This window comes from Oncorhynchus clarkii, chromosome 25 (assembly GCF_045791955.1).
Source record: "Oncorhynchus clarkii lewisi isolate Uvic-CL-2024 chromosome 25, UVic_Ocla_1.0, whole genome shotgun sequence".
NCBI classification, from domain to species: Eukaryota; Metazoa; Chordata; class Actinopteri; order Salmoniformes; family Salmonidae; genus Oncorhynchus; species Oncorhynchus clarkii.
In genome coordinates this window covers 14,879,073-14,897,691 of record NC_092171.1, presented here as the reverse complement: position 1 = coordinate 14,897,691, position 18,619 = coordinate 14,879,073, and the positions used below count along the sequence as shown (strand labels likewise).

Below are 18,619 nucleotides of genomic sequence, written 5' to 3'. Positions count from 1 at the left end.
AAATAGGTCTGATCCACTGATAACAAACTAAATGCAATTCTACATTCCACATTTCCACATTTCAATGTAATTTGACTAGCTATAACAGTCCAATTCTTTCCTCCAATCTGAGTGTTTGTTGCATTCCTGTCCTGACTCGCCCTGGGAAAGGTTGTGCTATACTGATGGACAGGCTGGATCCATCTGAGAGGGTAGAGCAGCACTAAGGAGCCTTTGAAGGCTGATTCCAACGCTTGGCATTAGTACACTGGGCTCCATTCAAAGAGGCCGGCTCTTCAAAGGCCTGCTTTAGTAATGGGGGGAAGTCACACACTCCACTGAGGCTTCCTGCTGCACGGCCCTACCAGCCTTAATGTACCCCTCAGACTGGACCAAGAGAAGGGCCTGTTTGATTTGTGTGTGCGTGAGTGTATGAGTCAGGTAAAAATTTGGCACCTTGGGCTTAGGTTCACATTTCCCCCCGGCTTTCATGTGAAAGACAGCTTGTGTGAGTGTGTGCCACAGGCGGCTGGTTGCACCTTAATTAGGGAGGATGAGCTCATAGTAATGGATGGAATGGAATCAATGGAATGGTATCAAAGACATCAAACACATGGTTTCCATGTGTCTGGTACCATTCCATTCACTCCATTCCAGCCATTATTATAAGCCATCCTCCCCTCAGCAGTCTCCTGTGTGTGTGTGTGTGTGTGTGTGTGTGTGTGTGTGTGTGTGTGTGTGTGCTTACCTTCACATTTGAGCCCCTGGCGGACGAGGCCCCATAGCATCTCCCCACAGTAGTCACAGAAGGTGGGCGCTTTGTAGGAGTGGACATATAGAGCATGAGGCCGGATCTGGAAGTCCCCTACTGTGGCTAAAGCTGCAATCCAGAGACAACTTAAAACAAACACATGGCAAACAAAACTAAAGGAAAGCACATAAACTTCAAACACAGGAACCAAAGAATGAAAATGACAAAAAGAAGAAAAGGAATTAAGTGAATATGTTTAGTGTACACTGTAATGCAAAGGAATGTGATGCTGTTTTGTCATCCGTTAATAGTCAGATGATCTGGTATGTCTGTGCGCATAGAACTAGCTAGAACTCAGATCCAGGGAACCAACTGTTCACACGGTGGAGTCAACGCATCCGTATCTGACAGTCTGACCTGGGAAGTACCCTCCCTATAAGCTCATATGGGAGGCACTCAGGAATAGCGGGAGACGCCAGAGGGAAAATTTGTTCTGTTCCGAGGTCATGGTTTTTCTCACTAGGGCCAGTGCTATAACATCCCATTAACAACACAGTGCTACAACAGCCTCCTTACAGTAGGGGTCAGTACAGCAGAAATGAGGTTGTCTCACTGTTATCTGTTTCAGAGTGATCTGGCATTACAGAGCACACTAAAGACCAGACAGACAGACATTCAACAGAACAGGATCACATAATGATAATGGGTTATTGAGATGAGTTCATAGTATGGTTGAGTTCATAGCTGTTGTGGTTTGTGTTAGAGGGACTTTATGAGGTCATTCTTGGAAGGGACAGTTAGTTCACAGGAGTGACTCATCCAAGATGTGAATAAGAGATAGATATTTGCTACCAAACCTGTGCAATTGCATCCCCTAAGGGCCAGAACTGGCAGTGAGAAGTAGCAGAGCAGGTCCAAATCAATATAATCTATACAGAGAAGTCTTTTTCTCACAATTCTTTTGCAATCATTTATGCTGTTGTGGTGTTACCACTGACCAACAAGGGAATATTTTATACCAGAATTTAGGTGAAAAACCCTGTATGATGTCACTAACTATTTGTGTGGGGTTTTGTGTTTCAGTGAGTTCATGGGTGTTTTTTTCAGGTTCAGTTCTCTAATAAGATCAAGATGAAATCCCAGCATCCCATGCAAGCTGCACCAGGGACATTCTCTGTAGCTGTTGCCATGACGAGATACATATGGACACACCAACTCCATATGAATATATATATTTCATTAACTTTATCAGTGGAGGCTCCTCAGAGGAGGAAAAGGAGGACCATGCGCCTCAGTTAATTTCATAAAAATAAACATTTTACAACATTAAAAAAGTTATCCTTTCTAGATAAAACTATACTAAATATATTCAAGTCACCAAATAATTGATTAAAACACTGTTTTGAAATAAAGGTCTATAGTAGCATCAAGAGCACTCTGTAGGGTAGCACCATGGTGTAGCTGGAGGACAGCTAGCTTCCGTCCTCCTCTTTGTACATTGACTTCAATACAAAACCTAGGAGGCTCTTGGTTCTCACCCCCTTCTATAGACTTACACAGTAATTATGATAACTTCCGGAGGACGTCTCCTGAGTGGCACAGCGGTCTAAGGCACTGCATCTCAGTGCTAGAGGAGTCCCTACAGACCCTGGTTCGATGCCAGGCTGTATCACAACCGGCCGTGATTGGGAGTCCCATAAGGTGGCGCACAATTGGCCCAGCGTTGTCTGGGTTTGGCCCGGGTAGGCCTTCATTGTAAATAAGAATATGTTCTTAACTGACTTGTCTAGTTCAATAAAAGTTAAATAAATAAAAACTTCCTCCAAGCTATCAGAGCTCTTGCAGCATAAACTGTTGTCCACCCAATCAAAGGATCAGAGAATGTATCTAGTCCCGAAAACATAAGCTACAGCTAGCTAGCACTGCAGTGCATAAAATGTGTTGAGTAGTTGACTCAAAGAGAGAGAAAGACAATAGTTTAACAGTTTTGAACAAATGAATTTCTTCAAAAATAAAGGAGAAGCAGGAGAAAGAGTGTCATTTTTTTCACTTTCAGTTTCACTTACTTAGCTAGCAAATGCAGCTGACTTGCTTAGTTATTCAAACACCGGGCTCAAACAGAGGGATGCTATGCTAGCTGGCTGGCTATGACTATCCAACACAACACTGGAACTCTTCCAAGTCAAGGTTAGCTTTTGGTTTTATTCATTTCTTGCCCCTGGGGACCGCCCGTGTAACTGCTTACTGACTATACACTATAACGTTACTACATGACTGTAGCAGGTTAACTAACACATTAGTTCTATTATCTATGTTGACTAGAGCGTTACTTTAGCTAATATGGTTAAAAATGTTGATATACTGTATATATTTATTTATCTGGCCACGGACCCCCTGCACACCACACTTTGAGATCCCCTGAGCTAAGGTATGAGACATCTGAAACAAAAAATGTCTTTGGAGAACCAGATTTTGGGTTAAACTTCAAAGCGGAGAAAGAACTTTAAAAAAATCACATGCCATCACACTGTTCATAGCTCCCTGGCATAAACATATGAAAGAAGGTATTCATGGGCTTTTCAAACACATCAAGGAAAATTAACGGCCTCAATTTTATGAAATGGAGTTTGAGATATTTTGCATCAATCCCCACAGAAGATTGAGCCAATAAAGAGTTTTTCACAAGCAGCAGGCCTGAAATTGTTTTCATTTTTGACTAATCAGGCTTCACAAGTGTCCATCAGACATAATTCAAAAGATTATTGTTTGTAGCATTCTTCACAGACTAAAAGATCTATAAAATAAATATAATTTTCACATGCGTATACATCCATTTTGTATGTCATATCCTGTAAAAATAAGAGGGAAACTGAGTGGGAAACCAACAGTGAGTGGGATTCTTGGAGCAAACAGCCCTCTCGCCATGTCCAACCCCCTGGTTAGGGATGACCTGTCCACTCTTTTCAGAGCCGCCCTGCACAGCCCAGCATGTTTATACTCAGTTGGTCCACTACAATCACTTACTGCAGAGAAAACAAGCCAGGCCCTTTGAGTCCAGCGCCAAGAGAAATCAGCTCTGGCCTCTAACAGTGAGGGAGGTTTTAGACCAAACCACTGAGCTGTTTGTCTCTCTCAGTCACATAACTGAACAACAGGTCTCAAAGAATTCACCGGAATGAATGGTGTGTTTAAAGTATTAATTTAAATGAGAAGCAACTAAGGGAACGATAAATAGTATAATTAGAAAATTCCTGTTTTCAGTCTGCCAGACTAGAACAGCAACACATTTTTGAGATTGTATTGCACCAGTTTGACACACGTCGATCTCCTCAGCAGATGTAGGCCAACTACAAGGCTAAGACAAAGTAGCAGTGTCGGTGTAGAGCTTGCGGATGTGGAATTACTCTGACCTCACACAGTCATCCAGGTGCGGCACTGAGGCTGACAACTGTCAACCGTTTGAACCCAGAGGGAAGGAGACAGAGGAAACCAGTGGTCTCATGAATAGACTCGCCTGGGGCTCACTGATATACACCAGCAGATCAGATCGATCCGGGACCAGAGTTATATTATGTCTGGATCCATGCAGACTTCTAGTTCTACACCAGGGAGAGAGGGATGTCCAGTCCAGGTGCTTCCCAATAGAGACGGATGGAACAGAATGCTTTTTCAAGACAGTGTTTGTTACACTTAATAGTCAGCAGGAAACTGAAATCATGTGTGACAGGAAAAGAGAGGGGAAACTAGCCACCTGTGTCTCTGGAGGTGCGCTTTAGACAGGAGTGAAACAGTACTGTACGGCACACAGATTTGATTTAGAGAAGCCTTACTGAATTAGTACAGATAGCCTACAGAACAAGTGAAAAAGTTAATAAAACCATTAGAGCTGAACTCAGATCAGTACTACTCACCAGAGAGCACCACCTCTATCAGATCTCCCTCGTGGATATCCTCTGCTGACGTCAGCCTCTGGAGGATGTTCTCAGAGTTCAAGTCATGGCGGAAGAGCAGGATTTTGTCATACATGCCAAAGAAGCCACACTCTGGGAACTGGGGAGGAAGAAGAAGAATAGTTGTGAGTTTCCACTATGTGCAGAAGACATTGGGTGGGAACACTCCTAATTTACAACTCAACCAACAGTATACACACAATAACTCATATACACTTTTTGATATTGGCATCAGCTGATCAAGGCCCTGTCACCATATTCATTCAACAGTTGTTTGCTCTTCTTTTTTCCACTCATTTGGTTTGGTGACATTTATGATTATGTTCAGTGCGGTTTGTCATATTTCCTAGACAAGCGCTACAAATTTGTGGTGGGCCCCCATCTGATGAGGAGTTGTTTATATTGATTGTATAGAGCTTCTCTGATTCATGGAGTAATGGCTGCCTTCATTCAGTCATCATAGCCAGAACCAGCAGGCCAGTGGTGTAGGAACAGAACGGGGGAGAAGTCACAGTGGATGTGTGTGGAATGAACATCAGGCTCAATATCACCGCAGAGAGAGAGAGCGAGAGAGAGAGAGAGAGAGTGCGCCTGAAACACAGCTGTTTAATTCACCCTAGCCACAACGAGTCACACACACACTCCTGCTCCCGTTAACTACTTCCTGTGGCTCACGTCAGCAGTCAACGTGGAGGATGGAAGAAAATCCACTGGCTCCGGAAAAGAGCTCACATTCAAACACCTTTATTCCCCTGAAACACTGCAACAGTGGACTGCGCTGAAAACAGCAGGAGATACCACTCAAATGGCCATTCGATACAGCATGCCATCGTTTTCCATACAGCAATTAATGTAGGCAGAATGCTATTCATTTTGCTCTATTGAGCTCAAAATGTGCCCATTAGGGGTATGCTATTGATAATGAAAAAGTTATCAAAATCATACTGACATAGCCATTGTAATAACACTGTAATAACTTTTCTAGTTGGTGGTGTGGAATAGTTACTGACTATCACTAATTGTCTGTTTCACAAGTTTAAAATCTAAGAGTCTATATCTAAACCAATCATAGATGTCTCTTTCACAAGTTTGGACAGCACAGTACATACAGTACAGTACAGTACCGTAAAGAAAATAAAAGTAGAGTATGTAAGTACAATTCAGCACAGTACTGTACTATACTTTACAGTACTGAACTCTAATCTACTCTACTGTGCTCTACTGTGCTGTACTGAGGTCCAAACTTGTGAAACATAGATGTCTATGATGGGTACAGATTTGGTCCAGTTCGGACCAACCAAATTTGGTCTTGTTAGGGGGCGGAGCTCATTAGAATAATAGCCATTGTGTAGAATAATACCTAAACATGCAAAGGAGGATATTAAGGTATTTCTACCTTTGTGTACCTATTCAGGATACATTACTATGAAGAGAATGACGTTAATTATGCATTTCTGTATACAGTCGTGGCAAGTCTGCTGCCTCAAGTTTGTATGATGGCAATTTGCATATACTCCAGAATGTTATGAAGAGTGATCAGATGAATTGCAATTGCAATTAATTGCAAAGTCCCTATTTTCCATGCAAATGAACTGAATCCCCAAAAAACATTTCCACTGCATTTCCACTAAAGTTGATTCAGCTGCGGGATCGGGGCACCACCAGTACAGAGCTTTCTCAGGAATGGCAGCAGGCAGTTGTGAGTGCATCAGGTGTGAGTGCATCTCCATCTATGATGGAGCACCTTGCCATTAGGCAAAAGTGATAACTAAGTGGCTCGGGGAACAAAACATTGATATATTGGGTCCCTGGCCAGGAAACTCCCCAGACCTTAATCCCATTGAGAATTTGTGGTCAATCCTCAAGAGGCAGGTGGACAAACAAAAAAACACAAAACTCCAAGCATTGATTATGCAAGAATGGGCTGCCATCACTCAGAAAAAAAGTCAGGATGTGGCCCAGAAGTTAATTGACAGCATGCCAGGGCGGATTGCAGTGGTCTTGAAAAAGAAGGGTCAACACTGCAAATATTGACTCTTTGCATCAACTTCATGTAATTGTCAATAAAAGCCTTTGACACTTATGAAATGCTTGTAATTTTACTTCAGTATTCCATAGTAACATCTGCCAAAAATATCTAAAGACACTGAAGCAGCAGACTTGAAAATTAATATTTGTGTCATTCTCAAAACTTTTGGCCACGACTGTTGTACAGATCAGCGACCCGTGATGTCATTCTGTTACCATCATTCTGTTCCCGGGTGTTAATCCACTTCACTTACTGTAGTTCAACAACCAAAATAAATATTTTCCAATCTCAAGGTGCCATATCATAGCTTTACAGCCCATTGTTTCTGCAGACATCTATGAATCTTTATTCGGAGCAGATATGGTCACACAAAAAGGGAGATTTTACCGTCATTCTGTTACTAAACTTTACATCTGCACTGTTCTTTGAGTAAATGTGTTTTTGTACAATTGTCAGTGGAAATTGTCAAAAGTAGTCCTTGTGCATAGAGGTGTGTGGCTTGTTTAACTTTGCAATCAATGGTATTTGTTTGGTATACTTTTAATGTGAAAAATCTGAGTTTCAGAGTCATTCTGTTGCTGTGGAATTGCCCTAGAAAAGACAGAACTGTCCTACTCGTTGACACTGAGTGAGTGAGTAGCCTTGGTTCTCAGCAGGCAGTCTGAGGTGCGCTCACTTCAACGGTATTATCCAGTAGCTGTGATGTAACCTCCAGGCAGCCAGGCAGTCAGTCAGTGCCGGGCTGGGGAGGGTCATGCTCTGCACTCTCGGATGAGGTAATGACCCAGGCCAGCATACTTATAGTGAGAGAAACAGAGGAGGGAGGGAGGAGGAGGAGCGGAAAACATCCCGAGAGGAGTGACAGAGGAGCAGCAGCCTCCTGCAACACGGGCAGGAAGTGAGCGAAGTCAATACTGAGCCACTTCCTGCTCCCAGACCCACAGCTTCCACACACCTTCCACTGCTCATGTCAAGACAGACGTTAAACACACACAGGTTATGCACACATACATGCACACAAACACTCACTAAATCACTGGCTTGCGCACACCTACACAGGCTCACACACATCTGCCTACAGTACATCTTCTGTTCATACACACAAATGCAAAATCCATTGTGATTTCATGTATCAAAGTAGGACATTTAAATCCAACATTTCCACTGGACATGCAGTTCTGTACCCTGAAAAAGTAGCCTGTCTCTTGTAGAGGTCGACCGATTATGATTTTTCAACGCCGATACCGATTATTGGAGGACCAAAAAAGCCAATACCGATTAATCGGCTGATTTTTATTTATTTATTTGTAATAATGACAATTACAACAATACTTAATTAACACTTATTTTAACTTAATAATACATCAATAAAAATCTATTTAGCCTTTAAATAAATAATGAAACATGTTCAATTTGGTTTAAATAATGTAAAAACAAAGTGTTGGAGAAGTAAAAGTGCAATATGTGACATGTAAAAAAGCTAACGTTTCAGTTCCTTGCTCAGAACATGAGAACATATGAAAGTTGGTGGTTCCTTTTAACATGAGACTTCAATATTCCAAGGTAAGAGGTTTCGGGTTGTAGTTAATATAGTATTTATAGGACTATTTCTCTCTATACTATTTGTATTTCGTATACCTTTGACTATTGGATGTTCTTATAGGCACTATAGTATTGCCAGTGTAACAGTATAGCTTCCGTCCCTCTCCTCGCCCCTACCTGGGCTCAAACCAGGAACACATCGACAACAGCTACACTCGAAAGCTGCCCAAACTGTTGCAAATACCCTGACTCTGCGTGCAATGAACGCAAGAGAAGTGACACAATTTCACCTGGTTAATATTGCCTGCTAAATATGCAGGTTTAAAAATATATACTTCTATGTAGTGATTTTAAGAAAGGCATTGGTGTTTATGGTTAGGTACAGTCGTCCAACGATTGTGTTTTTTTCGCAAATGCGCTTTTGTTAAATCATCCCCCAGCGTTGCATCGTTTATATGCAATGCAGGACACGCTAGATAAACTAGTAATATCATCATTATGATTGATTGATAGTTTTTTATAAGATAAGTTTAATGCTAGCTAGCAACTTACCTTGGCTTCTACTGCATTCGCGTAACAGGCAGTCTCCTTGTGGAGTGCAACGAGAGGCAGGTGGTTATAGCATTGGACTAGTTAACTGTAAGGATGCAAGATAAGATACCCTGAGCCGACAAGGAGACAATCTGTCATTCTGCCCCTGAACAAGGCAGTTAACTCACCGTTCCTAGGCCATCATTGAAAATTAGAATGTGTTCTTAACTGACTTGCCCAGTTAAAAAGTTAAATAAAGGTATAAAGATTTTTTTTAAATCGGCAAAATCGGCGCCCAAAAATACAGATTTTCGATTGTTATGAAAACTTGAAATCGGTCCTAATTAATCGGCCATTCTGATTAATCAGTCGACCTCTAGTCTCTTGCTAAACCTGCCTACGCTGTATGACACTGTAACCATGGATCTCCCACTCACTTTCTTACCTCAAAGGGGAGGTCGTGCCCTCAGCCTGGCAGGAAAACGATGCCCAGTTTCTGTGAAGGGCAGCAATGCCTTTCTTCATTCCTCTCATCTCTCCCTTCATGTAATGATGAAGTGTGTTTCCCCAACTGCTCTGCCAGCCAGCCAGCCTTCATCGTCAGATGGAAGGGGTTGATAGGGGCTGTCAGGGAGGAAGACCGCCAGAGAAGGTCCTGGATGGATGTAGGAGGCCATCCTGTGTGGAGTTCATCAAAGCGGGCCCCTGGTGGAGGGCCCGTGCAGGGCTGTGTCTCGCTGCCAAGATGGCTGCTCTGGCAGGGCCACCTAACACAGCTGCTTCCCTATCAGGGTCACACACAATGCCCACGGAACAATGTGAGGCGTAACACAACGAGGCCCATGGACACCAGGGAAGGCACACGGTACGGCAGTGGGGAACACCTGGAGCTCCTAAAATGCTAATCTCCAGGGTGGTGGAGCCACGGCTGCATGGAAAGAGGACACCAGGAAAGAGGACAGGGGTAGCGGCTACACTGACAAACTATGCAAACTGCTTTTAAATGACTATAAATCATAATTGCTCTACTGGATTAACCGTTAAATAAAATCGTTATACACACACCCTTAAACAGCTCATTCAATGTGTTTAGTCATCCTCTCTCCCCGTCCACTTCCAGTTAAGTCCCTAGAGCAGCAGAGCAGAGCCCGGCTGAAGGCCATGAAATCACGTAAACACTGATAAACTCCTGTGTTTAAAAGGCCTCCTTTAACCCCAATGTGTATGGAACATGAAAGGATCTGTCTGTTAGCTGTTGCCTTACATAACTGCATCATCATCCCCAGTGCTCCCAGCTGGCCAGGGCCCTGGCTCTAATCTGAGAGGCTAGCCGTAGCTTCTAGTCTAAAGCCTTTATACACAGCAGTCCAGTCTGCATCTCCTCCTGTAGGCCTGATTCAGTCTGATGAAGGTCCATAGACTGAAGTGTCGCTATGCGTTTGGTCTGTGTAGACTTTAGAGGTCGACCGAATATGATTATTCAATGCCGATACAGATTATTGGAGGACCAAAAAAGGCCGATACCGATGAATCGGACGATTTTTATATATATATTTATAGTAATGACAATTACAACAATACTGAATGAACAATGAACACTTTTATTGTAACTTAATATAATACATCAATAACATCAATTTAGTCTCAAATAAATAATGAAACATGTTCAATTTGGTTTAAATAATGCAAAAACAAAGTGTTGGAGAAGAAAGTAAAAGTGCAATATGTGCCATGTAAGAAAGCTAACGTTTAAGTTCCTTGCTCAGAACATGAGAACATATGAAAGCTGGTGGTTCATTTTAACATGAGTCTTCAATATTCCCAGGTAAGAAGTTTTAGGTTGTAGTTATTATAGGACTATTTCTCTCTATACCATTTGTATTTCATATGCCTTTGACTATTGGATGTTCTAATAGGTACTTTAGTATTGCCAGCCTAATCTCGGGAGTTGATAGGCTTGAAGTCATAAACAGCATAATGCTTGAAGCATTGCGAAGAGGTACTGGCAAACGCAGGAAAGTGCTGTTTGAATGAATGCTTACAAGCCTGCTGCTGCCTACCACCGCTCAGTCAGACTGCTCTATCAAATCATAGACTTAATTATAATATAAAAACACACAGAAATACGAGCCTTAGGTCATTAATATGGTCAAATCCAGAAACTATCATTTCGCAAACAAAACGTTTATTCTTTCAGTGAAATACGGAACCGTTCCGTATTTTATCTAACGGATGGCATCCATAAGTCTAAATGTTGCTGTTACATTGCACAACCTTCAATGTTATGTCATAATTACGTAAAATTCTGGCAAATTAGTTCGCAACGAGCTAGGCGGCCCAAACTGTTGCATATACCCTGACTCTGCGTGCAATGAACGCAAGAGAAGTGACACAATTTCCCTAGTTTAATATTGCCTGCTAACATGAATTTATTTTAACTAAATATGCAGCTTTAAAAAAATATATACTTCTGTGTATTGATTTTAAAAAAGGCATTGATGTTTATGGTTCGGTACATTCGTGTAACGATTGTGCTTTTTTCACAAATGCGCTTTTGTTAAATCATCCCCCGTATGGCGAAGTTGGCTGACTTTGTTAGGAAGAAATAGTCTTCACACAATTCGCAATGAGCCAGGTGGCCCAAACTGCTGCATATACACTGACTCTGTTGCACAGAACGCAAGAGAAGTGACACAATTTCCCTAGTTAAAAGAAATTCATGTTAGCAGGCAATATTAACTAAATATGCAGGTTTAAAAATATATACTTGTGTATTGACTTTAAGAAAGGCTTTGTTGTTTATGGTTAGGTACACATTGGTGCAACGACATTGCTTTTTTCGTGAATGCGCTTGTTAAATCACCCGTTTGAAGAAGTAGGCTGTGATTTCATTATAAATTAACAGGCACCGCATCGATTATATGCAACGCAGGACAAGCTAGATAAACTAGTAATATCATCAACCATGTGTACTTAAATAGTGATTATGTTAAGATTGATTGTTTTTTACAAGATACATTTAATGCTAGCTAGCACCTTACCTTGGCTCCTTGGTGCACTCGCATAACAGGTAGTCAGCCAGTGCAATGTAATCGGCCATGATCGGTGTCCAAAAATGACGATTACCGATTGTTATGAAAACTTGAAATCAGCCCTAATTAATCGGCCATTCCGATTAATCGGTCGACCTCTAGTAGGCTAATCCATCCATGGCCAGAACTAGGACTGTAGACTAGTGGGAAGGAGGGCCGAGGAGGCAATGGTAAGGGACAGTGAGGGCGCTCAAACACACCATAACAATGACCCCAGGGTTAGGGCTACTGCTCCTGGCTTTAATGTAGCTGAGATAAGCTGGGGTCCAGTGGAGAGCAGGGAGTTATGGGAGAAAAGAGATAAGATTCCAGAGGAGGAGAAGCGACCGCAAAGGCTCTGTGTGTGTTGGCAATGGCTGTGACGACAGGGTGCTGATAGGAGACTGTGAGAGCGAGGAGATCTCAGTGGATAGGGATCTTATGATAGCTGCCCTGCTTTCCACAAGATCCCACTTCAGACTTGGTGAATTCAGCACTTTGGGATTTTATTGAGGAAGATTGCAGGGGTTTATAATAATGTAGATATGACTAAACAACATCCAGAAAGTATACCTTTACACAGCTTTATGTTTCCAAAACAAAAGGCCCAACCTAAACTCTGTCATACTTTAAAGTGATTGATGGCATGGCTCTTCCTGTGTCCAAAGTGAGATGTCAGGGTGAGGTTTTCCTCCATACGTCTGACATGCCTGCTCTCCAGACCCGGTGCCCGGGGCCAGCCCCCTCCACTTCCCCTCCTGCACTGCTCCGAGACCTGGTCAGCTGGAGTCACCTCCTGTTGGCAATGACTGTACTGAACATAATCATAAATGTCACCAAACTAAATGAGAGGAAAAAACACTTTCCACTGCACGTGGTTCCCATTCCAGCACGGGAGCAGCCGCATGCAGCTCAGGGCTACAGAGGGGTATAGTTCAGTACTGGGGAAAGGGCTGTACATCTCCATTCTTGGTATGAGGAAGCCCATGTTAGGAAAGACCATGGGGGTATGAGGACACAGGAGGGAAGAGAATAAGCTGTGCAAGTTACTGAATAGTGTAGTTCCAAAATGGGGAATAGCCTGGTGATTGGTTGCACGGGGAGGCACTTGCATTGGCAAGCTCTATCGTTGCTTTGTTGTTGTTAGGCAATAAAGATGACTAATGTAACCGAGTGGCATCCAGGCTGGTTAAAGAAATGACACACAGCTCGGGTTAGGTCCCATAGTGACTAAGCATGGCCTTTGTAATCAACACACACTGTGGCGCTAATAGCATACAGCCATTCAGCCCCACTCCGCACAGAGACGCAGCGCGACCACACACACACACCAAAGACACCAGTATGCAGAATCTGTGTGTGAGGTCCGCGCGGCAGACTGGAAAGCAGAGTGGAAAAGAGCTTTGACGTGGTAAGCTTTTGATAAACTGACTAATCTGCCATTGATATGCTAAATCCCGTTAAAAGCAGAAAGAGAGGGAAGGGAGGGATGTATGGGGCAGACGTGAAATATGGTACATTTCAATGAGTCCCAAAAACAAATAGCCCAGGAACAGACGTGGAAAATCGAGTCTGACACAACTGTTCGTTCTGGTTTGAATGAACAAAACCATTAGTCTCAGGCTGCAGTTTGTCTCTGAGAAAAGAGATTTACTTCTTGCCTAACTGAAACATTTAAAAATAACAATGAATCTAACATGCAAATGAATTTGAGTATTTATGTTGTCATAAATCACCAAGACTGCTCAAAGTAAGAATAACACACAGCATTGCTAGTATTCAGTAAAAGTAACAAGTACAAACCAGATAAACCTATGCTGTATCTTGGCTGGTTCCCATGTATGGTGATCATTGATGACAAAGTAACACATTCTATTCATGCCTTTAAAAGCAAAACTATTTCAAATTCAGCCAAGGAAATGGGACATGTATTGCATGCTGTATGCAGCTATGGATGTGTGTGTGTGTGTGTGGGGGGGGGGGGGGGGCATGTAAATCCTTGGGTGGGCTGCCTAAGTGTTTTTTTCAGGTCGCCTAAACCCAAACTAAAAAATCCCAATATATATACAGTAGCAGTCATAAGTTTGTACACACCTACTCATTCAGGGTTTTTATTTTTAGTATTTTCACCATTGTAGAATAATAGTTAAGACATCAAAACTATGAAATAACACATATGGAATCACATAGTAACCAAACATAAAGTGTTAAACAAATCAAAATATTATTGATATTCTTCAAAGTAGCCACCCTTTGCCTTAATGACAGCAAATGATAGTCCCACTAAGCGCAAACCAGATGGGATGGCGTATCGCTGCAGAATGCTGTGGTACCCATGCTGGTTAAGTGTGCCTTGAAATCTAAATAAATCACTGACAGTGTCACCAGCAAAGTACCCCCAAACCATCACACCTCCTCCTCCATGCTTCACGGTGGGAACCACACATGCAGAGATCATCCATTCACGTACTCTGCGTCTCACAAAGACACAGCGAAACTCTCAAATTTGGACTCATCAAACCAAAGGACAGATTTCCACCGGTCTAATGTCCATTGCTTGTTGTTTCTTGGCCTAAGCAAGTCTCTTCTTCTTATTTCTGTCCTTTAGTAGTGGTTTCTTTGCAGCAATTCAACCATGAAGGCCTGATTCACGCAGTCTCCTCTGAACAGTTGATGTTGAGATATGTCTGTTACTTGGACTCTGTGAAGCATTTATTTGGGCTGCAATTTCTTAGGCTGGTAACTGTAATGAACTTATCCTCTGCAGCAGAGGTAACTCTGGGTCTTCCTTTCCTGTGGCGGTTCTCATGAGAGCCATCATAGGGCTTGATGGTTTTCGCAACTGCACTTGAAGAAACTTTCAAAGTTCTTGAAATGTTCCTGTCTTAAAGTATGATGGACTGCCGTTTCTCTTTGCGTATTTGAGCTGTTCTTGCCATAATATGGACGTTGTCTTTTACCAAATAGGGCTATCTTCTGTATACCACCCCTAACTTGTCACAACACAACTGATTGGCTCAAACGCATTAAGAAGACCTGTTAATTGAAATTGCATTCCAGGTGACTACCCCATGAAGCTGGTTGAGAGAATGCCAAGAGTGTGCAAAGCTGTCATCAAGGCAAAGGGTTGCTACTTTGAGGAATATCAAATGTTTTGATTTGTTTAACACTTTTTTGGTTACTACATGATTCCATGTGTTTCATAGTTTTCATAGTTTTGATGACGACTAAAAACAGATACACTATAAACTACGTTAAATGGACCTACAGTGCATTCAGAAAGTATTCACAGAACTTTTTATTACATTTTTATTTAACCTTTATTTAACTAGGCAAGTCAGTTAAGAGACAAATTCTTATTTACAATGACGGCCTACCAAAAGGCAAAAGGGTTGGGATTAAAAAATTAATCTTATACACAACCGTTCAAAGGCTTGGGGTCAAGTAGAAATGTCCTTGTTTTTGAAAAAAAATCACATTTCTGTACTTTAAAATAACATCAAATTGATCAGAAATACAGTGTAGACATTGTTAATGTTGTAAATGACTATTGTAGCTGGAAACGGCAGATTTTTTTAGGGAATATTTATTTCACCTTTATTTAACCAGGTAGGCAAATCTACATAGGCATACAGAGGCCCATTATCAGCAACCATCACTCCTGTGTTCCAATGGCACGTTGTGTTAGCTAATCCAAGTTTATCATTTTAAAAGGCTACTTGATCATGAGAAAACCCTTTTGCAATTATGTTAGCACAGCTGAAAACTGTTGTTCTAATTAAAGAAGCAATAAAACTGGCCTTCTTCAGACTAGTTGAGTATCTGGAGCATCAGCATTTGTGAGTTCAATTACAGGCTCAAAATGGCCAGAAACAAATAACTTTCATCTGAAACTCATCAGTCTATTCTTGTTCTGAGAAATTAAGTCTATTCCGTGCGAGAAATTGCCAAGAAACTGAAGATCTCGTACAACGCTGTGTACTACTCCCTTCACAGAACAGCACAAACTGGCTCTAACCAGAGTAGAAAGAAGAGTGGGAGGCCCCAGTGCACAACTGAGCAAGAGGACAATCACATAAGAGTGTCTAGTTTGAGAAACAGACGCCTCACAAGTCCTCAACTGGCAGCTTCATTAAATAGTACCCGCAAAACACCAGCCTCAATGTCAACAGTGAAGAGGTGAATACGGGATGCTGGACTTCTTAAACCCTCAGAGGTAGTATTCACACCCGTGGAGAGAAGGGCATTCTTCTTGCCAAACCACATGACCTTTGTTTTGGAGGTGTTCAAAACATGGTTAAGGGTATAGAAAGCTTGATGGACACTAAGAAAGCTTTGTGGTAGAGCATTTAACACAAAATCCGGGGAGGGGCTAGGTGAGTATAAGACTATCATCTGAATATAAATGGATGAGAGAGCTTCCTACTGCCTGAGCTATGTTGTTGATGTAAATTGAGAAGAAGCCTAGGATTGAGCCTTGGGGTACTACCTTGGTGACAGGCAGTGGCTGAGACATTCTTTGAGAGAGGTAGTTAGCAAACCAGGCCAAAGACCCCTCAGAGACACCAATACTCCTTAGCAGGCCCACAAGAATGGAATGGTCTACCGTATCAAAAGCTGTGGCCAAATCAATAAAAATAACAGGACAACATTGCTTAGAATCAAGGGCAATGGTGACATCATTGAGGACCTTTAAGGTTGCAGTGACACATCCATAACCTGAGCGGAAACCAGATTGCATACCAGAGAGAATACTATAGACATCAAGAAAGCTAGTCAGTTTATTATTGCCAAGTTTTTCCAACACTTTTGATAAACAGGGCAAAATAGAAATAGGCCTATAACAGTTAGGATCAGCTTGATCTCCCCCTTTAAATAAAGGACGAACCGTGTCTGCCTTTCAAGCAATGGGAACCTCCATAGAAAGTAGAGGCCGGTTAAAAAGGTTGGAGATGATAGGGGCAGCAACCTTAAAGAAGGAGTCTAAACCATTTGACCCAGATGTTTTTTGGGGGTCAAGTTTCAGGAGCTCCTTTAGCACCTCGGGCTCAGTGACTGCCTGCAGAGAGAAACATTTTAGCGGAATTTTTAGCGGAATTTTAGCGGAGGAAAAAAGCATCGGGGAAAGTCGCATTAGAAGGGGTGGGAGATGAGGAAATGTTGGACGGGCAAGGAGGCATTGCTGAGTCAAATAGGAATCCTGACTTAATGAAGTGGTGATTAAAGAGCTCAGCCATGTGCTTCTTGTCAGCAACAACCACATCATCAACTTTAAGGGACAGCACGGGCAGCTGTGAGGAGGATGGTTTGTTCTCCATGTCTTCAACTGTTTTCCAGAACTTCTTGGGGTTAGACCCAGAGAGAGAGAACTGCTCCTTAAAGTAACTCCTTAAAGCACTTATTTCTCATTTGCCTGAACGAGAGCCAGTCAGCCTGAGTATGCGTGTGTCGAGCGTTTCTCCAAATGCAACTCGAGGTGAAGTAACTTTGTTAGATCACAGTTGAACCAGGGGCTGAACCTGTTTTAAATTCTCATTTTCTTTATGGGGGTGTTTGTTAACAATACCACTGAAAATATATTTTTTAAAAGGTCCAAGCATCTTCGACAGAGGGGATCAAGCTGATTCTATACCATTTTACAGAGGCCAGTTCATGAAGGAAGGCTTGCTCAGTAAAGTTTTTTTAGCAAGTGTCTATGACAAATCAGGACAGGTCGTTTCACTGAGCAGCCATTACGAACACTGGCTGTAAAACAGTGATCACTAAGGTCATTACAGAAAACACCAGACTGATACCCATCAGGATTATTTGTGAGAATGACATCGAGGAGAGTAGCCTTTCCTGAGTTTTTGGAGTCATACCATGAAATTGGTAAAAACCTGAGAAAGATTTAGGGAGGTGCTTTAGGACTTAGGACACCCATTGCTTTAGGACTTGGTCAGGTGGTTTAAGCATGTCCCAGTTTAGGACACCTGGCAGGACAAATTCAGACTTAGTATAAGGGGCCAGGAGAGAGCTTCGGGCAGGTAGGGTACATGCCAGTGCTGATAGAGGACGATAGCACCCAGAAACAGTCAAAAAAGAGCTATTTGAAAGTTTAATGCTTAAAACCAGCAAATACAATTGATTGGGGACAGACTTGGTGGAGACAACCAAGCACTGAAGGTGATCCTTGGTAGAGATTGCCACTCCCCCACCTTCGGAAGATCTGTCTTGCTGAAAAAGGTTATAACCAGAAAGGTTAACATCAGTATTCAAAACACTCTTCCTCAACCATGTCTCAGCAATGACCAACACATCTGGATTGGAGCTGTGAACCCACACTTTCAATTGATACATTTTAGGTAATAAGCTTCTAGTGTTCTAACGTGCAGAAAACCCAGGCTTTAACGAGAGCAGAAATCAGTGAAGCAGATATCAGAGCACAAGTCAGAATTAGGGCTAGATTAGGGCTAGATGGGCCAGGGTGTACATGAACATTTGAAGATATCATCAACAAAGCAGGCTAGAGGTGGTTATAGAATGGGAGGCCAAAAGTCTGTGTAACCAATAGAGAGTCAAAGTCCCGAATGTGGGAACAAACAGTCTGTCCCACGGTTGGGTAAAGAAAGGTCGTAGTCAACAAAGCATGCAGGAGTCATGAGGTAAATAGCAATATCGCAAAATGCACAAGAAAAAAAGTAATATATAACGACTTGGGGCTAGCCATTGTAAGTTCAGATTCACTCGGAGGGGGGGGGGGGGGAATTGTATCTCATTGTCCTAG

The 18,619-nt window shown here is 42.3% G+C and overlaps 1 protein-coding gene across 2 annotated transcripts in view; it reads right to left on the bottom strand.

Annotated features, from left to right (window-relative positions):
- The window catches only part of LOC139383431 (serine/threonine-protein kinase D3-like), a 64,650-nt gene that overhangs the window by 18,834 nt on the left and 27,197 nt on the right, over positions 1 to 18,619 (bottom strand). For both annotated transcript variants that reach the window (XM_071127980.1, XM_071127981.1), the window contains exons 3-4: positions 4,642 to 4,780; positions 728 to 859 (exon numbers count right to left, since the gene is read on the bottom strand). In XM_071127980.1, coding sequence (XP_070984081.1) covers positions 728 to 859; positions 4,642 to 4,780 — 271 coding nt within the window. The remainder of the gene's footprint in view (positions 1 to 727; positions 860 to 4,641; positions 4,781 to 18,619) is intronic.